Genomic DNA, 26,226 nt, shown 5'->3' with positions numbered 1-26,226 from the left:
CATTCAAAAAGGAAACAGTGAGCGTGCAGGGCCAACATGTACCCATAAAGGAGATGGGTGGGACCAACAAGTCCAGAGAACCCTGGATGTCAAGGAATGTACAAGATTGGACAAAGAAAAAAGGGAAGTTTATGGCAGATACCGAGGGCTCAAAACAGCGGAAGCTCTAGGAGCACAGAAAGTGCAGGGAGTTATTTAAAAAATAAATTAGGAGAGCGAAGAGGGGGGCATGAAAAAATACTGGCAGGTAAAATAAAGGAAAATCCAAAGGTGTTTTATAAGTATATTAGGGGCAAGAGGATAATCAGGGAAAGAGTAGGGCTCAATAGGGTCCAAAATGACAATCTGTGTGAGGAGCCAGAAGACATAGGTGTGGTTTTAAATGAGTACTTTGCATCTGTATTCACCATAGAGAAGGATGATGTAGGTATAGAAATCAGGGAGGGGGACTGTGATATACTTGAACAAATTAGCATTGAGAGGGAGGAGGTATTAGCAGTTTTAGCAGGCTTAAAAGTGGATAAATCTCCAGGCCCAAATGAGATGTATCTCAGACTGCTGTGGGAGGCAAGGGAGCATATTACAGGGGCTCTGACGTTAATTTTCAAATCCTCTCTGACCACAGGAGGTGCCAGAGGACTGGTGGACAGCTAATATGGTACCATTATTCAAGAAGGGTGGTAGGGATAAACCAGGGAGCTATAGGCTGGTGAGTCTAACATGAGTGGTAGGGAAACTTTTGGAAAAAATTCTGAAGGGCAGAATTAATCTCCACTTGGAGAGGGAAGGATTAATCAAGAATAGTCAGCATGGCTTTGTCAGGGGGAAATCATGTCTAACAGATTTGATGGAATTTTTTGAGGAGGTGACTAAGTGTGTAGATGAGGGTAGTGTAGTTGATGTAGTCTACATGCACTTCAGTAAGGCTTTCGACAAGGTCTCGCATGGAGACTGGTCAAGAACGTAAGAGCCCATAGGATCCGGAGCAATTTGGCAAATTGGATCCAAAATTGGCTTAGTGGCAGGAGGCAGTGGGTGATGTCGAAGGTTGTTTTTGTGACTGGAAGCCTGTGTCCAGTGGCGTACTGCAGGGTTTGGTGCTGGGTCCCTTGCTGTTTTTATTGGACATTAATGATCTAGACATGAATGTAGGGGGTATGATCAGTAAGTTTGCAGATGACACGAAATTTGGTGGCGTGGTAAATAACGAGGAAGAAAGCCTTAGACTACAGGATGAAATAGATGGATTGGTCAGGTGGGCAGAACAGTAGCAATTGAAATTTAATCCTGAAAAGTGTGAGGTGATGCTTTTTGGGAGGACTAACAAGGCAAGGGAGTACATGATGAATGGTAGGACCCTAGGATGTACAGAGGATCAGAGGGATCTTGGTGTGCATGTCCATAGATCCTTGAAGGCAGCAGGGCAGGTAGAATATGGTGCTTAAGAAGACATATGGGATACTTGCCTTTATTAGTTGAGGCAATGAATACAAGAGCAGGGAAGTTATGATGAAGCTGTGTAAAGCATTATTTAGGCCACATCTGGCATACTTTGTGCAGTTCTGGTCGCCACACTGTAGGAAAGATATGATTGCACTGGAGAGGGTGCAGAGGAGATTCACTAGGATGTTGCCTGTGCTGGAGCGTTTTAGCTATGAAGAGAAACTAGATAGGCTGGAGTTATTTTCCTTAGAGCAGAGCAGGCTGAGGCGGGTGTACAAAATTATGAGGGGCATAGATAGGGTAAATAGGAAGAAACTTTTCCCCTTAGTGCTGGTGTCAATAACCAGGAGGCATGGATTTAAGGTAAGGGGCAGGAGGTTTAGAGGGGATCTGCGGAAAAAAAAATTTCACCCAGAGGGTGGGGATATCTGGAACTCACTACTGCCTGAAAGGGTGGTAGAGGCAGGAATCCTCATGACATTTAAGTAGTATTTAGATGAACACTTGAAACACCATAGCGTACAAGGCTATGAGCCAAGTGCTGGAAAATGGGATTAGAGTAGATAGGGGCTTGATGGCTGGCTTGGACACGATGGGCTGACAGGCCTCTTTGGGTGCTGTAAAACTCTGTGACTCTAATTACTGTTGCATCTTCTGAAACCTTTGATGTAGTAAACAGTAATGAGGATTGATCTCCGATAGTCTGATATTTGTCACTCTAAAAAAAAGTGAAACTCATTTCCAAAATAGAGATTGTGCTCAAAGTGAGACATAACTGCATGTGACAGTAATTATTCATGGACTGACAAAAGGAAAACCTTCATTTTTTATATTCCCCATAAATCAAAGCATGGAATTGCCCTTTAGCGACTAGATTCCAATGGAATTTTAAACACATACACATGACCAAGGATCTACAACAAAATCAGCTTCAACTAAATACTTAGAAGTACAATTGAGTAGGTGTGATTGCAAATTCAGACTGACAACAATCATGCACTTGGCTCCTTTGAGAAGGTCAGATAGGGATCTGAAAGGTGATGTGGAAACGTCGAGACTGAGACACTTTTCCCAGTTATTGGTGGATTGGAGGAGGAAATAAAGGCTTCAGATTTAATCTGGGTGAGAAGGAGGTTGGGTGCTTATTTCCTCTATTCTTAATGAAAGTTAGATATACAGAACCAAAGAACAATCACTGAATAAATAAGGTTAGATCTTCATCTTTACTATCTGAACTGGTTGGAGAAAGGGAGGGGGGTGGAACAAGTCCTTAATATGTCTATTGTCTCTTATATTTAAAAAAAAAATGAGTCTATAAATGATACACCCTCCTTCCCACACAACAGGCGGGATCTCCATTCTGGGTTTGGGAACCTGAAATCAGGGACAGTTTCAGACTCTGATCCTGCGTGTTCCTGACATGACCACCTCAATTTTTAGCGTCAGCCAATTAATGACTAAGGATTGGACTTGCCATCCAATCAGGGATGGCGGGCGAGTCCCGAGGCTGAAGGACCAATGGGGGCCCCTCCAGCAGTGGCACATCAGCGGCTCCACTCGCCAAGGCGAGGGCTGCCATTTTGTGATGGAGGGAGAGAGAGAGAGAGAGAGAGAGGACGCTTCAACATGGATATATCTTCTGATGAAAAAGTCAGTTTAAAAAAAAATTTAAATAGCCTTCCTTCTCATATCTCAATTTCCAGTCGCCTTACAAACTCTTCTGATTTAGAAGCCATTTTAAAATTTTTTGCAAAACCGTTAAAGGAGAGCTGAGAGGCAGACTCTGCATGTGCTGTGACACCAGTGTGCTGCAGTGAGGGCAGGGAACAAGGGTAGAATGGGTGCCAGCTTGTAAGAGGGCTGAGGGGAGTACTTCAATGGGACAGTGTACAGAAGACGGCTGGTGGGTATGCACAATGAAATGCTCGGTGCAGGCACTGTCAAGGAGAATGGAGGAGTTGGACACCAACTTAGCATCGGGTGCAGCACAGAGCTTGAAATCCATCCTTTCCATTGTGGAAATGATGGCCAATGCCTGCAGCACAGTTATGGTCTCAATCAGGATGCGGGGTCTGGTGGCCAATGTCTTAGCTTCTATTGTAGCACAAGCAAGAGGCCCTATGCAATGTCTAGGTACAGCAGTAGGAGCTTGATCAATACACTCGTGTGCAAGCTCAGACTGCTACCATCATAGCAGTGGATACCAGTATTCAAAGGGGCTTGCAAGGTGTCACAGTAATCTTGCAATCTGTTCCATAACATGTTACAGGGATTGCTGAGGCGCTGCCACAGGGGAGCGACAGTGGCATGGTGAAATCATAAACCTGTCCTCCTTCAGGAGTACAGCATTTATCCCCTTCCAGCACTGCCAATCCACTCTTACCGTTGTTGCTGTTTGTCAGCCAGCTGCCTCTAGGCCCAGAGCAGCTTAAGGGTATTCTACAAGTATATCTGCAACCTTCCTTGCTGAAAGTCAGCAGTCTTCCACCAGTCATGTTGCAGCCACTGGGGTAGCTCTGTGTAACTCTTTTGAGTACAAACCCGTTTCCATCTGTTTCAGATGAAGTTACATTGTTTCATAGTTTGCCATTGTGAGATTTGAACACTTGATCTTGGGGTTACAAACCCAGTACCATAACCACTTGGCACAAGGACAGGCAAAGGGGATGAACAAAGGTCATTAGTTGACCTTTGTACACAGTATGGTATGATTTGATTTATAAACTTGTTTTTAAATGTTTGTTTTGTGGTGGCTTTTATATTACCATTGTGAACACTGTGATGGCCAGTCAGGAAGGGATGGTAAGATATAGGACTATAAGTGAATGGGAACTGGGGTTGCATTTACTGGTATGGCAGTTAGATACATTGATCACTTCAGCCTGACTAGAAAGGGGTGTTTTGGTTGCCTGCTTCCTTCCTTGGTGACAAGGACCATGCCCTTATGATGGTGAGGTTGTGCAGCATGTAGCAGACCACCATCAATATTGACACACTTTTTAATGAACACAGCAGGGCTCCTCCAGAATTGTCCAGGCAATGGAAGTGTATTTTCAGCACACTAGTAGACTGCTATATCACATTTCATGGCACAAAGCTTTCGTTTTATTCACATGCTCGTGTGTATCATGCACTATGTCATCAGGGAATAGCCCTTGTTACCCAGTAGGCACTCTCTGATTTGTCTTGGTGGCTCAAATGAAGATGACATAGCAAACTGCCATAGGTGTATGAGGAGGCAATGGCGTAGTGGTATTGTCGCTGGACTACTAATCCAGAACCCCAGAATGCTCTGGGGATCCAGGTTTAATAAACTGAATTCAATAAAAATCTGAAATTAAAAGTCTATTGATGACCATGAAACCATTGTTGATTGTTGGAAAAAACCCATCTGGTTCACTAATGTCTTGACCTGGTCTGGCCTACATGTGACAACAATGTGGTTGACTCTTAAATGGCCTAGCAAGCCACTCAGTTGTATCAAACTGCTACAAAGTCTCAATAAAGGAATGAAACTGGACGGATCACCCACTGTCAACCTAGGCACCGGAAACGACAATGGTAAACTCAGTTCTGTTGACCCTGCAAAATCCTCCGTACGAACATCTTGGGGCCAGTGCCAAAATTGGAAGAGCTGTCTCACTGGTCAAGCAACAACCTGGCATAGTCATCCTCACGGAATCATATCTTACAGATAATGTCAAACGCCACCATCACTAGCCCTGGGTATGTCCTGTCCCACCAGCAGGACAGACCCAGCAGAGGTGGCGGCACAGTGGTGTACAGTTGGAAGGGAGTTGCCTTGAGAGTTCTCAATACCAACTCCGGATCCCATGAAGTCTCATGGCATCAGGTCAAACATGGGCAAGGAAACCTTCTGCGGTTACCACGTACCACCCTCCCTCAGCTGATGAATCAGAGCTCCTCCATGTTGGACACCACTTGGAGGAAGCACCGAGGGTGGCAAGGGCACAGAACATACACTGGGTGGTAGACATCAATGCCCATCACCAAGAGTGGCTTGGTAGCACCACTACTGACCAAGCTGGCCGAGTCTTAAAGGACATAGCTGCTAGACTGGGTCCGCGGCAGGTGGTGAAGGAACCAACAAGAGGAAAAAAACATACTTGATCTCATCCTCACCAACCTGCCTGCAGCAGGTGCATCTGCCAGTATCTGAAGGAGTGACCACCGCACAGTTATTGTGAAGATGAAGTCCCATTTTCACATTGAGGATACCCTCTATCGTGTTGTGTGGCACTACCACTGTGCTAATTGGGATAGATTTTGAATAGATCTAGCAAGTCAAGATTGGGCATCCATGAGGCGCTGTGGACCATCAGCAGCAGCAGAATTGTACTCAAACACAATCTATAACTTCATGGCCTGGCATATACCCAATCCTACCATTAACATTAAGCCAGGGTTTTCAACCCTGGCTCAATGAAGAGTGCAGGAGGGCATGCCAGGAACACCACCAGGCATACCTAAAAATGAGGTGTCAACCTGGTGAAGCTAGAACGCAGGACTACTTGCATACCAAACAGCATAAGCAGCAAGTGATGGACAGAGCTAAGCGGTCCCACAACTAACAGACCAGATCTAAGCTCTGCAGACCTGCCACGTCCAGTCATGAATGGCGGTGGACAATTAAACAACTAATGAAGAAGAGGCTCCACAAATATCCCCATCCTCAATAATGGGGGTGCCCAGCACATCAGTGCAAAAGATAAGGCTGAAGCATTTGTTACAATCTTCAGCCAGAAGTGCCGAATGGATGATCCATCTTGCCCTCCTCCGAGGTTCCCAGCATCACAGATACCAGTCTTCAGCCAATTTGATTCACTCCACGTGATATCAAGAAATGGCTGAAGGTACTGGATCCTGAAAAGGCTATGGGCCCTGACAATATTCCAGCAATAGTACTGAAGACTTGTGCTCCAGAACTTGCCACGCCCCTAGCCAAGCTGTTCCAGTCCAGCTACAACATTGGCATCTATCCAGTGATGGAAAATTGCCCAGGAATGTCCTGTGCACAAAAAGCAGGACAAATCCAATCTGGCCAATTACTGCCCCATCACTCTACTCTTGATCATCAGTAAAGTAATGGGAAGGGGTAATCAACAGTGCTATCAAGTACCAATTGCTCAGCAATAAGCTGCTCACTGATGCCCAGTTTGGGTTCCACCAGGGCCAGTCAGCTCCTGACCTCATTACAGCCTTGGCTTTAACATGGACAAAAGAGCTGAACTCCTGAGGTGAGGTGAGAGTGATTGCACTTGACATCAAGGCCACATTTGACCGAGTGTGGCATCAAGGAGCCCTAGCAAAACTGGAGTCAATGGGAATCAGAGGGAAACTTTTCACTGGCTGGAGTCATACCTAGCAGAAAGGAAGATGGTTGTGGTTGTTGGAGGTCAGTTATCTCAGCTCCAGGATATCACTGTAGGAGTTCCTCAGGGTAGTGTCCTCAGTCCAACCATCTTCAGCTGTTTCATCAATGACCTTCCTTCCATCTTAAGGTCAGAAGTGGGGATGTTTGCTGATGATTGTACAATGTTCATCACCATTCGTGACTCCTCAGATACTGAAGCAGTCCATGTCCAAACGTAGCAAGACCTGGGCAATATCCAGGCTTGGACTGACAAGTGGCAGATAACATTTGCACCACACAAGTGCTGGCCAATGGGCATCTCCAACAAGAGAGAATCTAATCATCAACCCTTGACGTTCAATGGCATTACCATCACTGAAACCCCCACTATCAACATCCTGGGGGTTACCATTGACCAGAAATAGAACTGGACTAGCCATATAAATACTGTGGCTACAAGAACAGGTCAGAGCCTAAGAATCCTGTGATGAGTAACTCACCTCCTGACTCCCCAAAGCCTGTCCACCATCTACAAGGCACAAGTCAGGAGTGTGATGGAATACTCCCCACTTATCTGGATGAGTAACGCTCCCACAACACTCAAGAAGCTTGACACCATTCAGGACAAAACATCCCACTTGATTGGCACCCCAGTGACAAACATTCACTCCCTCCACCACCGACGCACAGTAGCAGCAGTGTGTACCATCTATAAGATGCACTGCAGAAACTCACCAATGCTGCTTAGACAGCACCTTCCAAACCCACAACCACTACCATCTGGAAGGACAAGGTCAGCAGAAAAATCCACCTGGAAGTTCCCCTCCAAGTCATTCACCATCCTGACTTGGAAATATATCGCCATTTCTTCACTGTCACCGGGTCAAAATCCTGGAACCCGCTTCCTAACAGCACTGTGGGTGTACCTACACCACATGGATTGCAGCGGTTCAAAAAGGCAGTTCACCACCACCTTCCCTATGGCAACTAGTGGCAGGCAATGAATGCTGGCCCAGCCAGAGAAGCCCACATCCTGTGAATGAATAAAAAAAAAGAATGAGGACATCATGACTGTAGCCCAGTTATTAGCCATTTACCTGCCTCTGGTCACACACTAGCTGGGCGTTTCAGGAGTGATGTGCAGCACCCACAGTACATCATGCAAACAGTCAATGACACCCGGCACCATAAGTGAGCCTGCAATCTTCAAAAAGCCACGTTCTCGCTCTGCCTGCTTCTCTCTGGCAAGAGGGAATGAAATGTATTCTTCTCACTTGGAATACAGGCCATTGGTGACCTTCATTAGGCAACAGTGGATGCAAACTAGGAAATGGTGTTAATATAGTCTTCCCCAGCTTGGAAAGTGTTAAATGCATAAAAACTCATTGCCACTGTCACGTTCACAGCCATTGGCAATGCAGTTGTTGTCCTGTCCTGAGGTGCAGTAGTGGCTGCAGTCGGTGCAGAATTCAATGTGGAGGTCCTTAATAAAGCACAGACATCTGGGACATTGTTCCTTGCTGCAGTTCTGGTAGCAGAATTGCTCCCTAAACACCGTGGGTGGATATGGCCTCCTTTGAGAGAGCTTCTACCCCTCCCACTTCTTGAAGTCTGTCCTCCTTGCTGTTGCCTCTGCTCATTCTTCCTGTCATGCTGTTGGCCATGGCCAATGCATACTACTGCACCATATCTGACAGCAAGCATTCTTTGTAGTCAAGACAAAGTCCTTCAGCACCCAACACCACTCCCTGTAAACTTCAGCAATTTTAAACAAATCTGGAAACTGTGAAACATTCCATAATTGGAAAAAGAACCAATAGAAATCAATCAGCAGCTTTTCTAGAAGTGGTTGATGATCCTTTTAAAATCAGTGGTGAGGATTCTTCCTATTGCTGAAGCATGTTCAGCTGAGCATGTTTAGGAGATGGCATTAGCTGCAGCATTGATGCCAAAAATGACAACACTAGCATTAAAATCAGCATTGCACATGGATTGACGTCAAGGTCTACCTATTCTGCACACTTGTGGCGGATGCTGCCTGCATGCTAACATCTTCACCAAAATGCCATCCAGCACCACAGATGCCATATTAGAGGGATCTAGCTCTGAAAAACTGGGCAGAGTCTGTGCATACCTTTTTACAGCTTCCTTCACTCTGCTGTCATTCATCATCATGTATCCATGAGAGCATTCCATTTCCTAGCTCTACTTTGGTCTTTCTGAATGAAATTCTGAGCAGCTGATTTCAAACTGCCCAGGCTTTTGGCTGAAACTCTTTGCAGTCACCAGACAGAGGAGCCTGTCCTACCAGCAATCCTAACCAGTTACCTATCAAAGTCTTGGTTCTGAAAGGGCAGTGTGCCACCTCAGTGAATTATTCCACCCTCTTTACGTATAACTACCACTTAATATCCTTCCAAAAAGTTTCAACGGCTGCCAAATGCAGTTAAATACTCCCAGCGGCTCAACATTGTGCTATCAACGTTACAATCAAGGGAGGAGGAACCCTATCTCTTTCTTTAATTAAATAATCCTGGGGATGTGGACATCACTGTAATGGCTGGAATTTACTGCCCATCCCTCTTTGCAAGGAGTAAGTGGTGGCGGGTCTTCTTGAACCAGTCCGTGTGTTGAAGTTGCTCCCACAATGTTGTTCGGTGCTCCCAATTAGAGGCTTTTTTTTTCTGTGGTGTCAGTCATTTTGAGCCCTGACTGAATATCAGTCAAAAAGAGATATTAATCTTTGCCGTCTGATTTGGAATCAGGTGAAGGACAATGTTCTAACACATTATATTATCCATTCCCCACAGACTATTACTATTTTACTGAGACTCAAGTCATGTACCACAGGCAAAAATATCGTACTCCACTTCTCCACTCAGGTACACAGACGTGCAGCAGAGGTTGACGAACTGTTGTTCATAGTGAAAGGACTCATTCTAGCTCAACTGATGCATTTCTCATTTTGATACAAAATACTCCCACATTCCTCAAACAAGTAACTGTAAAGGAGTTAGCTATTGAATATTTTAATTACTGATCTATACTTTCAAAACACAGGTTACAGCGAAGGTGTTTGCCGTATCACTGAAAAGGGCACCAGAAACAATGCATTTTTACTCATTTTTCTGAAGGCATGAGATCCAAACTGTGAAAGAAATGGCCTATCTTTTTTGTTAAATTATACAACAGCAGAGCCTCAGGATGAAATGGGAATCACAGAAGCATTGCAGTGAAAAGCAGCTAGAACAGAAAATGATAATGAAATCACAGTCAGATTGCTGGCTTTCTTAATGGTTTCTATATATATCTCCAGGAAGAATATCAATGCTGTTACAGGGGAGAAAGGCCTATTGGAAAAATCTGAATCTTTCCAGAATTTTCCAATGGCATTCCTTTCAAATGTATAGAGCCAAGAGTGTACATATTTTGGAAATGAAAAGTGTGCTGACCTGTATCAAACCTGACTAAGTGAAGGGTTAAGCTAAATTCTACATCACACACTTCATTCAGTTTAGCCATGCAAGGTCCTGTCAATAAAAATAGGGCTGTCTGCTCCAAAGGCACATGTTATTGCTGAGTTTACTGATGGAACTTGACTGCTGGGATTTAATTTACATGCAAAATGAAAAAGAAAATGGCATCTGTAATGTAACTGATTATCATAGGTATTAGACTTAAATAATGAGAAAGCTCCCATTCCCATGAAGGTCACACATCAAATGCCTCAAAAAACTTTTCATTTTAAATTCAGCAGTGTAGATATTTAGCTAAACTGCAATGCATCCAGCTTGGGGGTGAAGCAAAGTTCTGAAGCCTTTTACCAAACTGCAAGCGCTCGCAAGCCAAGGTGAGAAAACGTAAGAACCAATCTGGCTACAGCAAGAAACCATTTTGGAGGAAACATCGCCATGAAAATGTCCCCAGGTAGGCATCAAATCGTGCATTATCTAAAATAAAAAAACTAATGTGTTAGGTTGCTGCACTGCAAGAAAAAGAAATTCCATGTAAAAGGTCCTTTTATGTTGCTGAGGCTCCGTGCCTCAGTGGACAAAGACTGAATCATGGAGATAACTACATGTTCAATAGGAAATTATACAGTATATTTTTGGACGTTTTTGGTACTTCCCTTCAAAAGATTAAATGGATGGAATTTTATGATGAGGTAGGCTATATGTGAGCTGTGGAAAGAATGTACTTGATTGTCAAATCACCATTTCGCTTTCCATGCTTTTTAACTTTCCATGCTTTTTTAACATCTTCCATATCTGGATATCTATCCTGTCCCAACAATAAAATGTATTAGCATTTGTCGATATGGTTTTCTGTTGGTACTGGCAACTACTACTCATTGGAGCTTAGCTGCTTTGATGGTGAACATCCTTCAATTCAGATCCAGTTGTACAATCTTATTCACTCTTCTGCACTATTGAGTCATAATTGTCTCCATTTTGTCTCGCTCTCTTTCCTTCAGTTTTTCCCATCATTAATCTAGCCTTTGATGGACTCCAGTCAGTTAATCACTTAAGGTAAAGCTCGATGTAGCTGCTTCTTGATACGCAAACTAATATGTTTACAGTTTCAGTCCAGAAACAATCTTTCTGGCCCAGCAATAATAGTACTTAGCCACAATGTGTGAGTACAGATTGACTGGTTATTTCATCAGGGGGACATTACTATCCGTTAAATCTATACTTCAGAAGCACTGGACAGAAGGAACATAGAATAAATCAGCAATAAAAGGTTTGTTTACCTTCCACTAACGACAAAGCAGGTAACAAGGAAGATCAAGAGGACAATCCCCCCGGCAACAGACACTGCCATGATGGTGGGTTGGTTTGGATCGCCAATAGCTAGCATGTCTGAAAAAGGAAGGAAAAGGAAGGATTGTATGATGTGTTCTCTGAAATGAAAATTACAGACATAACAAAACTTAAAATAAATACTACAAGATTGCAGACCTAGGTTGTTTTTCCAATTACTTATTACTTTGTGTGTTAAAATGCTGCAATGATCAGGTCAGTGCATCGATATTGACCATGTGTTGGGTACAAAATGCAAAAGACAACCTGAATTGTTCTACACGTTCCAATAGTACCAGAAAAGCTCCAAACACATAACTGATGATGGCACCACTATGACTTCTGCAATTGGTCTCTCTCTCTCGAAGTTCTCACAACCCTCTGGTCTCTGGTTTAAGAATGCAGGCATGGTCTGCAAGCCCTGGCATGCTGATCTACTGCTTGATAACAAGGAATGCAGGTTGCTCATTAAGTATCTCTGGATAGTAACTGGGCTTTGAAAATTTCTTTGAAGTTTCTGGAAATGGTACTGATTAGGTACAGAAAAGCTTTTCCTCCTTCCAAATAATTTGTTTCTTATTTGGAGAACAAAGATTACACTTAGATTTGGTAATGGTGTAGTGGCATTGTCATTAGACTAGTAATCCAAAGACCCAGTGTAATGCTCTGCAGACCCAGATTCAAATCCCACCACAGCAGATGGTGAAATTTGAATTCAGTAAAAAATAAATCTGGAATTAAAAGTCTAATGATGGCCATGAAACCATTGTTGATTGTGGTAATATTCTTCAGGGAAGGGAATCTGCCATCCTTACCTGGTCTGGCCAACATGTGACTCCAGACCCACAGCAATGTGGTTGACTTTTAAATGCCTTCTGGAATGGCCTAGCAAGCCATTCAGTTCTCAAGGGCAATTAGGGATGGGCAATAAATGCTAGCCTAGTCAGCGATGCCCCCATACCACAAATGAATTAACAAGAAGAAAATTTTCATGGGACCGATGAAGTTCAGTAGAGATTTCTTTTCTTGGCATTTCAGGACTTCTAGCCTATTTAGTTGATTCAATGAACTCTCAGTAGAGTGCAGAAATATGCACACACGTGCATATATACACACAGGTGTATTCATACCTTGCAAGTCATAGGTCACTTTGTTAAAAATTTTTACACTGACAGTCTGTGATTCATTCTTTAACGATCAAATTGAAGGTGGTTTTGGCCCAATAGAACTGGTCAGTGAAAGCTTTGAAAATGACTCAGGATTTATTGAATACTCATAAACCTCATTCTTTTTAATAGCTATGTTATCTATTATTAAAAAAACACCCAGCCTTCAGGTGAATGCTGTTTTCACTACCCAAACAAATGATAGTTCCCTTTAGTTGAAAATAAAAAGGCAATAATCCACTCCAATGAATAATCATTATTCCTTTACTATCACCAGTCATGCAGTGTCTCAGAATGAACGTTTCAACATGGTCTCTGCTCTCGTAATTTAGACTCACAGGATGCCTATTCAAGGGCAATGAGTTTAAGACACTCCCCTTCTCTGTTACTGGAAAGATACTTTTATGGCTGACTATAGTTGTGCATTATGAGCCTTTTACACTCATTAAAGAGCAGTATTCCTGCCTCAATAGGCCAGTCATATTAAACAGTTTCGGTGATGTAAAATGGTACTGCAGTGTAATCAGGCTGTGAAGTCCTTCTACGAGCATTTAAAGCCAGAGATATGTATCCATCTACAATATTGTCATTTTCACCTCTGCCCATCAAACTACTACTTGCTTCTGCCCAAAAATGTGTTCCTTTGGGGTCTTTGAGTAAATATTTGCTCCATTATCTCTTAAAGCGGGCTGCCACTGACTGCAAGTGGGCCAATGCCTACTTGAACTTACGCCTGTGTTATAATCCTCACAGTTCTCCAGTAATGAGGTTTGTTCCGAGCAGATTTTTCTGTGCTTACCTTCTTGACTGGTCTCCAGCTCAATTTCACCACCATAGGTCCCATGTCCTCCGCTGGTGTGAGCTCTGACCCGAAAAACATATATTGTGCCCGGTTTCAGTCCATCAACTGTCATGCTGTTAGATTTGGTTTTTAAAACTGTGTAGTTTTGGTCCTTTTGATTCTGCTCCAATAAACACAAAGTGTGATTATAATTATTGTATAGTGACTGTATTCATTCTGCATTAAGTGTTAGTAGGTTATTAATTAATACTGGTATGGGGGAGACAATGTAGATATCAAAGAAAATTATCCCAGGTGACCTCCTCTCCATCCTAAGGTCAGAAGTAGGGATGTTCGCTGATGGTTGCACAATGTTCAGCACCATTTGTGACTCTTCAGATACTGAAGCAGTCCATGTCCAAATGCAGCAAGACCTGGACAATATCCAGGCTTGGGCTGACAAGTGATAAGTAACACTCAAACCGCAGAAGTGCCAGGCAATGACCATATCCAACAAGAGAGAGAATCTAACCAGCTCCCCTTGACATTCAATGACATTACCATCACTGAGTCCCCCACTATCAACATCCTGGGAATTACCATTGACAAAAAACTGAATTGGACCAGCCATAGAAATCCTGTGGCTACAAGAGCAGGTCAGAGTTTGGGAATTCTGTGCAGAGTAACTAAGCTCCTAACTCCTCAAGCCTGTCCATCATCTACATGGCACAAGTCAGGAGTGTGATTGGAATACTCCCCACTTGCTGGATGAGAGTAGCTCCAACAACACTCAAGAATCTTGACACCATCCAGGACAAAGCAGCCTACTGATTAGCACTCCACCCAACACCTTCAACGTTCACCCCCTCCACCACCAATGCACAGTGGCAGCAGTGTGTACCATCTACAAGATGCAAAGCAGAAACTCCCCAAGGCTCATTCGACTGCACTTTCCAAACCCATGACCTTTACCACCTAAAAAGACAAGATAGCAGATGCATGGGAACACCACCACTACCTGTAAGTTTTCCCCCAGGCCATTCGCCATCCTGACTTGGAAACATATCGCTGTTCATTCACTATCACTGGGTCAAAATCCTGGAACTCCCTCCCTAACAGCGCTGTGGGCGTACCTACACCACATGTACTCCAGCAGTTCAAGAAGGTAGCTCACCACCACCTTCTCAAGGGCAATTAGGGATGGGCAATAAATGCTGGCCCAGCCAGCGAACGCCCACGTCCCAATAAATATGAGGGGCAGTTGAAGCACATCAGGGGTGAATTTCCACCATGCAGGCAGGAAACAGGAGCCTGGTTTGTTTTTGGATCAGAAACTTGCCTCCGGGCGGGGGGGGGACAGATTAAAGTTAAGATTTTCACTTGTTCAATTATGCACAGTGGGTGGGCTCTCAAAGCTGGAGAGCCAATCAGAGGCCTTGCAGCTTCAGAAAAGGATCAGACTACAACACAAGCTAAATAAATGGGAGGGCACTTCAACAAGCCAGCATTGTATGGAGGGTAGAGGGGGAATTGGTCCATATAGAGATCTTTGGCTCTACCCACACTTAGGCAGTCAAGGAAGGACTATAGGCTAGCCAGGAGCGCTGGTACCCAAACTGCCACTGGGTTCCTGTCTCCAGGCAGTTGATCTACCCACCACCACCAGCCCACCCCTCCCTGCCCCACCACCACACCCTCTCCCCCCACCAACCCCATCCCCCTCCTCCCTTGTATCATATCAGGAAACTGGAGTAAGACTGGAAAATACTAATCAGGGGAAACGCATGTGCGTCTATGGTGGGGGAAGGTTTTCAGCGGTGTGACCTGCCATCAGCTGACAATGCAGCAAGTACTGGTAGGCTATAAAAGAGCCTCCTGGTCAAATAAGAAGGCTCTGCATCACAGCCAAAACTTTCCTGCCCAACTCCATTGCTATTAACATAAAATTTGAGAGCACAAAGGTGGCATGGGTGTTTTTCAAAATTAAATTTCAGCTGTAAATTTTTTGCAGTACATGTGTGCATCATCGTTACTTGTTGAGGCTAGCTTAGTCAGAGAACTTCACACCTCATGATTGGCACACATTGGTGGTTACAGGGGAGTTAGGAACATTTCCTTAATTGTGGAAGAAACAAAGTTGTGTTTCTTGTTCACTCTTTATTGAATGTTCATATTAATGTCCAGTGTTGTACTCGCCACTCTGTGGGACATGGCTGAGCTTCAGGCTCAGCTGGTTCTTCCCTCTATCTATTGTAAAGGACATTGTCCAAGATCACTCTCAACCTGGGTAACTGAAATGTTATAGGTGAACTCAAAGCCCTGTAAGGACTTTTGCCAGCCAACACACCGAGATGGATGCACATATGGACAGTACTGACACTGCCCTTTAGTCCTTTCATTTTCTTGACTGACTGACTTCCCATCACCCCAACTCCCACCACAGCCAGGATGCCAAGTCCTTCCCTTTCCTCCTCCATGACCCCAAAGCCAACGTCTCTGCTCCCCTGAATCTCTCTTCCAATCCTCCATGCCCCTGACCCCACACCACTTCCCCTCCTCATCACTGATTCATCTTTGCCAGTCCCGAGCCTCCATGCCAGCTGCCATTCTCCTGCTCCCTTCCCCTTTGCCATAGGGTTAAACAAGGAAAACCGCTGATCTTATACACACCTGGACAAAGCCAACTGGTGCACCCCACCTTTAAACAAACAAGAACTGGTGCCACAAGATTCTCATGTGCCGCTGCCTTTAGCCTGAAAGTAGGATATATCTTAAAGTTTTATACTAATGAAATTCATGGCATGCAAATGTCTTACAAGTATCAAGTCGCTACAGACTGGTGTAATGCTCGACATGCTGCTGACTTTATCTCTGCATCTCAACCCGCGGATAGGAAATTGAGATTTCACATTGCGCCTAAGTCACCCCAAACACCACATTTCCTGCTTTTGCAGGATCCATAAATTATACACCCCCGCCCCCAACCACCATCCATGAATCTAATTGCCCATCTGCCATCTGTGGGAGTTGGTGCCCTTCCTGAACTTGCCTCCCCTAAAATGACCAGTGCTGGGAACTCTCCTTCGTCTGGCTGAACTTGTTCTCACACTGAACAAATTCTCCTATAACTCCTCTCACTTCCTCCAAATAAAAGGTGTGGCTATGGGTACCCACATGGGCCCCAGCTTTGCCTGTCTCTTTATGGGGTATGTGGAACATTCCTTGTTCCAGTCCTACTCCGGCCCCCTCCCACAACTCTTTCTCCGGTACATCAATGATTACTTTGGTGCTGCTTCATGCTCTCGTTGGGACCTGGAAAAATTTATTAATTTTGCTTTCAATCTCCACCCCTCCATCATTTTCACATGGTCCATCTCTGACACTTCCCTTCCCTTCCTTGACCTCTCTGTCTCAATTTCTGGTGATAGACTGTCCACCAATATCCATTACAAGCCTACTGACTCCCACAGTTACCTCCACTACAGCTCCTTACACCCCGCTTCCTATAAGGACTCTATCCCATTCTCTCAGTTCCTTCGTCTCCGTCGCATCTGTTCCGATGATGCCACCTTCAAAAACAGTTCCTCTGACATGTCCTCCTTCTTCCTTAACCGAGGTTTTCCAACCACGGTCGTTGACAGGGCCCTCAACCGTGTCCGGCCCATCTCCCGCGCATCCGCCCTCACGCCTTCTCCTCCCTCCCAGAAACATGATAGGGTCCCCCTTGTCCTCACTTATCACCCCACCAGCCTCCGCATTCAAAGGATCATCCTCCACCATTTCCGCCAACTCCAGCATGATGCCACCACCAAACACATCTTCCCTTCACCAACCGCACCCCCCCACCCCCCGCCACCGTGCCAGCATTCCGTAGGGATGGTTCCCTCTGTGACACCCTGGTCCACTCCTCCATCACCCCCTACTCCGCAACCCCCACCTACGGCACCTCCCCATGCAAATGCAAAATATGCAACACCTGCCCCTTCACTTCCTCTCTCCTCACCGTCCAAGGACTCAAACACGCCTTTCGAGTGAAGCAGCTTTTTACTTGCATTTCCCCCAACTAAGTCTGCTCCCAATGCGGTTTCCTCTACATTGGAGAGACCAAACGCAGACTGGGTGACCGCTTTGCAGAACACCTGCATTCTGTCCGCAAGCATAACCAAGACCTCCCTGTCATTTGCCATTTTAACACTCCACCCTGCTCTCTTGCCCACATGTCTCTTCTTGGCTTGCTGCATTGTTCCAGTGAAGCTCAACGCAAACTGGAGGAACAGCACTACATATTCCGACTAGGCACTTTACAGCCTTCCGGACTGAATATTGAGTTCAACAATTTTAGATCTTGAACTCCCTCCTCCATCCCCACCCCCTTCCCGTTTCTTCCCCCCTCCCTTTTGTTTTTGCCAATAATTTATATAGATTTTTCTTTTTCCACCAATTTCCATTATTTTTAATGTATTCCACCCATCGTTTATTTCACCCCACCCCCACTAGAGCTACCTTGCTTGTCCTGCTCACCACTCTTAATTAGCACATTCTTTTAGATAATATCACCACCTTCAACACCTCTTTGTTCTTTTGTCTGTGACATCTTTTGGTTATCTCCTCCTATCACTGCTTGCTTGTCCCAACAACACCCCCCACCCCACCCCCCCACCCCCAAACCAGCTTATGTTTCACCCCTTTCCTATTTCTACTTAGTTCTGTTGAAGGGTCATGAGGACTCGAAATGTCAACTTTGCCCTTCTCCACCGATGCTGCCAGACCTGCTGAGTTTTTCCAGGTATTCCTGTTTTTGTTTTGCTGGGATAGGAACTTATGTGCCAGCATTTGCAGGGCCAGCCCGTCTCCGTTCTTACCTTTGAATGGCTTCAAAAATTCAGCCCTTTGCAGGTGAAGTTGGTCAGAGACAGACATGCAAAACAGGCGGAAAAGAAGTCTGCAGCCTGATTACTCCATGTCTGGTTTGAATTCGATAGAAATGGAAATTGGACAGGGTGTAAGACATATTGTGGACTCATTATTAGCCCATGTCGCATTACCGCTGTCAACCAATTTCATGCCCATTGCATGCCATTCTTCACATCCTCATCCTATTTGTATTTCTTCATAAAACTGGTGCTCTCCCTTAACCAAGAGAGTTCAAACACACCGCTCCTTGATTTTCACTATTAGATTAGTCATATCACACAGTTTAAAGGGATGTGAAGAGATGTTTACCATTGCTAACCTGTTTGTGATTCCAGGTGACAGGATAGAGATCAGAGTCAAGAAATCTTTTTTTTGTTAAAGACCAAAGAACAGCACTCTGTTAAATTTGCTTTTTGCACAGGGTTGCCAGCGTTTGTTGTGCAAGGGAATGTATGTGCAGAAGAGCTGTAACAATTAGGCTATTGAGCGTGCACACAGCAATTTGTGTCTTAACGTTTTTGATTTGTAACATCATGAAACATAACGAGCCATAACTTATGAGCTCCCCAGTGTCAAATTGGGGGAGGAACCCAAAGATGCGCTCAGAAATCCCCATCGGAAGTTCCCAGCTAAGGGCTTGCATAGCAATTGCTCAGAAGTGCAAACTTCCTCTGGGCAACTCTCCTGCACCGGCAACTATCGAAAATGTGATTTAAATCACAAACTTCGGACGGTTTCAACTGTTACACAAATAGTTATCCAGAAAAAGTTAGAAGGATTAAAACCTCTTTAAACTTCTGGCTAACTATTATACAGACATAGACGGACCCCACAACTGGACTCCCACTCTATGCCTCCCACCGCCCCCTCCCCGCCATGGTGTTCCCCATCCTTCCACGAGATTCCGTCCCACCCCATGTGGGCCTGCACCCCTGCCCCCGACCCAACCTAACCGCCAGCCCCCTGCATCTGACCCAACCCGACCCGACCTGAACCCACACCACCATCCCTGAGGTGTGAACCCTGCCCCCCTGCACCGAGGTCTGAACCACACCTCCACTCCCCCACCATCACCACCACCCAGAGGCCAAATATAACAACCCCCCCCAACAAGATCCAACACCTCTACCCAACAACCAAGGTCTGGCCCCCTTCCCGAGGTCCGTCTCTCCCCCCCACCACCAGAAGTTCTCGGCCCCCCCCACCAATCCCAACCAAGGTCCAGCCTCTCACCCACCCAAAGCCCAAACCCCTCCCACCGAGGTTTTCTGTCCAGCTGAAGGGTTTATAAAAGCATCTTGGAAGACTTCAGGTGGATATGACTCTTTGCACTTAACAAGGCTCTCCAGTAAATATATTCTGCCCAAATTTAACCCTGTCCTTGTTCAGTTTTGTATGACAGTCCGTGATATTTATGCATGATCACCCGGAAATTCCTGGATTTGCAGTAACAGGATAAAATTAAAACATATAAACAGTGCAGCAAGTTGGTACATTGGAATTCCAGCATGCTGAATAGGTCATAGGTCACACCCATAATTCCAAGGAATACCTGCAGCTCCACTATGGGCAAGAAGCAAAAATTGAGAGAGTCGCCTCTTGGTGGGATGCTGTTGATTTATTATAGTGCAACCGTTGGACAGCCCCTGAAAACATATGGGAGGCTTGCCCTGTGGAGTTACCCCGTGCCCGTACAGTGTGATGCAGGCAGTATGCCAACTTCATGCCACCTGCTTGTTACCACAATAGTAATGTGCAGCCCGCACTAACTGCACTGCTGAGAGACTGCACACCTCAAAATAATGAGAGGCCAGCTCAAGTTAAAGTCAGCCTGCACCTTTTAAAGGGGAGGTGCATTGTGGTTAGAGTAGGTGCTGGAAGTCTTTGTACAGGTCACTCTAATGTGGGAAAGGACTGAATAATGGTATAACATGAGGGAGGGCCTGCTCCAAGGTTCTCAGATGCTGCACTTGCAGCCTTGGTGGAGGAGATGCAAAGGTTGAGAGAAGTGTTGTATCCACAGGGCCCAGGAGGCCCTCCAGACAAACCATCAGAAAACAGTGGGAGCAGATAGCCATGACAATCAATGCCAGGAGTCTAGCCCCGGGGATCTGGACACAGATCCTCACACAAGTAGTCAAAGTTATTGAATTTACCTTCAAATGCCATTTTCCAACAATGGACCACTAGTCTCACACTGCTCAATGCACTACACCCCAGTCATTCACCTACCAACAATCTCTATCAATTGGACGCTTACCTTAAATTCACATTTTCACCTCACCCTCTCGCAATTAGCACTGATTAACACTCTCATCTAAGATCTGTTCCCACACTGTTGCTAATGACCGCTTCCTCTCCTTCAGTTGATGCCTTGTCTCATTCATTGCCTCCCCATAAAATGTGGCTTAGAGAACTCAGCAGAGCAGTGGGGTTCACCTGTGGCTCTCCACTCTGCAGTGCAGTATCTCTCTGCTCCCATCGCATTTTGTTGCTTTCAGGAGCTAACTTAAAAAATGGTTACTTATTATCAGAAATCCCACGTTATGTTACATTACTGACCTTTTCATAGTAGATAACCTCGTACTCCACAATGACGCCGTTAGCATGGTCTGGTCCCTGCCAAGCCAGAGTGATGCTATCCTTACTCTTCCTCTCCTTCAGCATCACATTCACTTGAACATGGATGAAAGCAGATCATTAATAAAGTGATGCACTTCTATGGTAACAATATCTTGAAGCAACATACTGGCAACACACCAATATTGGATATTACTACATCAAATATAAGAGAATGTTTATTTGTGCCTCACAAAGCCCCAGTTGCATCACACTCACTTAACTAATGGCCTGGACTTTCGATTCCTCTCTCCACTAAACTGAGAATGACATAACATTAGTCATGTCTCACGACTTCTATAAGCCACTACGCTTGCATGTATCCGATGATGCTCTAGTGCAACTCAGCTATTAATTCATAATACAGCAGTCTCTCAAATTTATCAAACATACTGTATTCATGAATGGGAGCTTCTGTAATTTAAAATATTCAAACTGTTTAAAAACAATTACTGTGAAGACAGTTCCCTTGTGCCGTCAAAAATACTGTTGCCAAAATCTTCGTGCTGACAATCCTATATAGAATAACGGCAATCGGGAAATGAAATCAAAGTCCATTGAGCACTCATATCTAAAAAGTTGGGTTAGTCAACTCTTGTCAGTCTGTTAATGTCTTCAGCTAAATTTTTACTTTTTACTCAGGCCCTGGTATCGTAGTTTGTCTCTCATATTTTGCACAGTCTGTTTTCTTGTTATGAGGTGCTGGGCATGTGGTTTTGAGGCTGAGGTGACATCCCAGGCTCGAGGTTGTTCCTGCTGATGGATCGCAGTATTTCAGAGTTAAAATGTTTTAACTTAGCAGTGCAGTTCATAAATATTGATCACGACAACTGTGAAGGAATTGCATTGACACACGACCCTTCACTCTGGCAGCTGGGTTCAATTCCAGCCCCCTCTGTTCAGATTTAAAAATCTTCTCTGTCAGGCCTCAAGTGGTGTGAACTTGAAGATTATTGCTTTAAATCTCTGTGGGCATGGAAGTAGCCAGAATTAAACACAAATTGGTACCAAATTGGCAGTTTCCATTAGAGGTGCTGTGAAGATAGCTCTGAACCTTCCTCTGAGTATGACCCAAGTTAATGATCTGGAATTATTCTCCTGGACACAATGGCCTAGGGAGATGAAGAAAAAGAATCCAGGTTCTCTCCACATCCACACCCCACCACCTCCCACGCCGCCACCCCCACCCCTCCACCCCCAACCTTCCCTCTCTCCTTTCCTCCCCCCCGACTCTTTTGACCTTTTTATTTCATGCTTCTCCCAGGAGACTTCATGGCACTGAGGGAGGAGTCACTTGATGTGACGCATAAGGTACTACAATTGTTGGGGACAGGCCAGATGGTCCTACTGGCCTTTTCCTATTCAACCTTTGTGTACATTCTGATTACTTGTCAATGAGAGCAAAGTGGCTCAAGTCATTTCAACACAAAAATACAAAGATAAAGTACGTGTATAATACATGTGGCTGGAGTTGCTATTATATTTGAGCAATATTGCAAAATGGATGCTTTCACTGTAGGACACGACAGTACACTTCAGCCAGAGTTATTCACTGAAATAAAAACTGAAGAAATACAAATAGAAATTCATTTTGTTATAATCGCGACAGTTTGTTTTACTTTACTGGGGACTCGACGTGAAGAGTGAAGGGTCAAAATGCAGGACACTGCCAGGGTTGAAAAAGAGTTGGGGAGAGCATAGGTAAAATCAGGCTGTCATGATCAGGCGATGTCAAATATGAGCCATAAAAGCTTGAATGTTGCAAAAGAAAATGTGTTCCACCATTTCAAGATCTAACAGCTGCCAGCTTCCCATTTTTGTGTTCTGTATTGAGGTCTGGGACAAGAGCAGCTTTGGCACCTTGTTTACTACTTTCATGGCCATGTATTCAAAATTGTTTCACATCAATTCAAAAATAACAGTTATAATTAGACAACTGCAGTTGGAGCAATGTGTTTTGATTTCAACATGGTATGCATAATCGGGAAGATGAGTGGGTGATATATTTGGACCTTAGCAGGAACTGGTGGGGAAGTTTAGAGGAACAGCCACTATAGTGGTGTCAATAAAACAGTAAATGGCAAGAAAAGTTTATGATTTAAAATATAAACTATTCCTAAAAACTGGCCAAAATTATATAGAATACCAAAAGATAAACCTTCAGGTGTATCAGACTCTCCAAAGCCATTCATGATATAGAGATTATATGCCAAGCGCCAGTTAATTATCAAAAATAAACAACCAACAGTGTGAGGTGCGCATAACCAACTGCTCAGAAATGTATCTACTAAGTTTATTCGAGTTTTCTTTCAAAGTATATAGGAGGTGATTCTCCTCCTGGAGGGAGGAGTTCCATTAGGACAAGACCTGTGCCACTTCTCCATATCTACCCAAGCCCTTTCCCATTTTTCATATATTAGGATTAGTCAAGTAAGCACAATAGGTTTCCAGCAGGGTTCCCCATGACAAAAGGAAGCCCACAAGTGCAGAGTTAGAAAACTTCAATTCTGCTGCAGTGGGGATTTATCTCAAAGACCTTAAAGGAACATGAATGCTCCCAGAATCTGAAAGAAAGAACCAATGAAGACTTTAGTGAAGACAGGGGCTTTTGATAGATCTGTAACTGGGGGCAAAATAGAGGAAGAGGTGGCCACCACAAGGCACTTTTCCCGCCATGGGGTGCTCCTGGGCAGATGCAGCAGTTTCCTCCAGCAGCCCCAGGAAGCGGTGACAGAGATGGAAAAATGAAAGATATGGCAGAAGTTGAAGCCCCACCCCAAGCACCCTGCCACAATTTGCATGTTGCTGGTGGGGGAAAGGACTGAATGAGCAATGGCTGGTCAGGAAAGGCAGAGGAAGATAAATCCTGGTCGGGGTAATGAGGCGGAAACCCACCCTAACACCTCATTTCCCAGCTTTCCACTGCCATAGACTGTCTAATTTAGTTGATATCCCTGGAAGGAGCTGGAGACAAAGAAGTTCAGTACTTGGGCAGCCTTGACTGCAAGAGCCCTGCAGGATGCAACACAACTCTGTCACTGCCTCCCTGGGAAATTAAAACCTTCTACTGAACTACTCCTCAGAGAACTGCAGCTGTGTTGTTCTAGGTCTCTGAGCTTTTTTCAGATGGTGACAATTCCTATGAGCTCACCAACTTCTATTTGTGGTTCCTGCAACTGCTGTTCTATTAGCACCTTTCACCTCCTCCACCTCCCAGATATAAATGCCTTCAAGAATTTGGTAGACTTTCAGCTGAGAACAGCTGAGGATTCCATTTAGTATTGTTTGAAATGGGTAGTACAAGTGGGGCCTTTCTTCTGGCAATCCAATCATGATCCCAACTCATTTTCTTGGTTTGGGGTCAGTGGGCAGGTTGGGCAGGCAGGACCTGGTGCTTCAGTGCAATTCCATCATTGAGTGACAGCATTAGGTTGTTGGGCTCTACAGCAGCATCTTAAATGAGCAGGGTTGATTTTAAAGAAGACACCAGCCCTCTCATTGGGCCGACACCATGTTTGAAGTAGCTCTGACCATGCCCAACATCAGGAGGGCTTGGGAGATAGGATATTGGCCACCTTTACACTTTTCAACCAGTTTCCCCTGCCTTCCATTGCTACAGCCCCTACTTCCACTCTCTTCTGGCCTTCCATGCAACCCGTGGTGTTGAGTTGAGAATGGAGGAAAATCCCCTTTCCGTCACTGCCAATTGCACAAGGGAAGCAAGAGAACTGATGATCAGCAATGCTTTATCCCTCCCCTGAACAAGGGTTTGTGAGAGTATGGAGCTCTCACAGCTGCTCTAGCTGGGGTTACCTAAGTTAGCATAGACCAGAAATTGAACCTGAAGCCTCTCCAGTCTTAACCAGCTTCCGCTTTCCTGGAAGCCAGCCAATGCTGCATTTTTACACCAAGCCTTAGAAACCTCAGCAAGGTGGAGTCCAACCAATATGCGGTTTGAAAAGAAACTGAACTACTATTTAACTGTTATTTAGAAACTAAATGCTTATTTCACTAAAGCTCGAGATAAAGACATTCAGCTTGAGTTTTCCTTTTATTTTTGGTCTAAAACATCCTATCACTCATCAGGCCATTTTCTTCACAGTAATATTATATTCTTGGTGAATGTTTGCTGTTTTAATCACATCCTGCTCTCCTTCCTCATGTCCACATTTTCACTTGGTTTGGAACGTGGGTGAATCAAACCTGGGGATAGCTCTGGGGCTGAGGTTAATCCACTGGAAGCAGGAATGACCTTGAAAGAATTCCACCATGTAATTCCCTCCTTCCCCTGGGAACCCCAGCCAAGACTGACACACTTCCTCCTTTGAAGTACAGCTGGGAATATGTTGAGAAATTAACAGCATAAAAGCACTGTAGCTAAAAGAAAACTAGCCTGTCGTTTTACAGTATCTTCAATTGTGCAGTAAGCACTTCACTTTGCCATCTCTCTTACAGCACACAAGTGCATCTGCAAATGAATAGCTCTGCAAGACCAGCAATTACAACTGTACAAAGTGATTAGAGTTGCGGATCATTAGCAGCGCAATCACTCGGCTCTGATTGCTCAAGTATGTACTGACTAATTCCTTTGGCACAAGTTCACAAAATGTCAAGTCGATCTTGATTTTCATAGTGAAAAAAATACAAACCATGAAATTGTTAATATTAGACTCTGTTGACTGCCTTAAACTGAACTCAGAAGCCAAATACATGCATCTCCAGAGAGAGTGAGGTTACAGAGGAAAATTTTATCATTTTTGTCCACTATCAGTGCTATTGTTATTATAATATTGAGAGAAAGACAGAATCAGGTTTCTCTTAATAATAAAACAGATTTAGCGAGCTTGGCTATTAATCCACCCTGAGGCCCAGATATTTGCCACATTGGAAAGGCATTTTCCAATGGGGGCGGGACTGCAGTCGGGCTAGAGTCACACATGCACGATTCGCGGAGGCAACTGGCCACTTAAATCACCAGCTGCCTCTGCTGAAGTGGGATTTTGGTAGGTCAGAAGTGTGGAACCCAGAGTGTGCCGATTAGAACAGGTAAGAGGAGGTCTGAACTTTGTGAATTCATTTTGATAGGTCGGGTATCCCTTTGGAGAGGTAAGATACCACTTTAGATAG

The 26,226-nt window shown here is 44.6% G+C and overlaps 1 protein-coding gene across 3 annotated transcripts in view; it reads right to left on the bottom strand.

Annotated features, from left to right (window-relative positions):
- The window catches only part of epha4b (eph receptor A4b), a 386,334-nt gene that overhangs the window by 112,416 nt on the left and 247,692 nt on the right, over positions 1-26,226 (bottom strand). The window contains exons 5-8 of one of the 3 annotated variants that reach the window (XM_041174192.1): positions 26,075-26,086; positions 21,043-21,155; positions 13,585-13,747; positions 11,571-11,679 (exon numbers count right to left, since the gene is read on the bottom strand). In XM_041174192.1, the coding sequence (XP_041030126.1) occupies positions 11,571-11,679; positions 13,585-13,747; positions 21,043-21,155; positions 26,075-26,086 (397 nt within the window). The remainder of the gene's footprint in view (positions 1-11,570; positions 11,680-13,584; positions 13,748-21,042; positions 21,156-26,074; positions 26,087-26,226) is intronic. The other 2 variants (XM_041174183.1, XM_041174175.1) reach the window with 2 other exon arrangements.

Source organism: Carcharodon carcharias, chromosome 2, assembly GCF_017639515.1.
Source record: "Carcharodon carcharias isolate sCarCar2 chromosome 2, sCarCar2.pri, whole genome shotgun sequence".
In the NCBI taxonomy this organism is placed as follows: domain Eukaryota; kingdom Metazoa; phylum Chordata; class Chondrichthyes; order Lamniformes; family Lamnidae; genus Carcharodon; species Carcharodon carcharias.
Note: the sequence above shows the minus strand (reverse complement) of the source record. Positions and strands in the feature narration are given on the sequence as shown.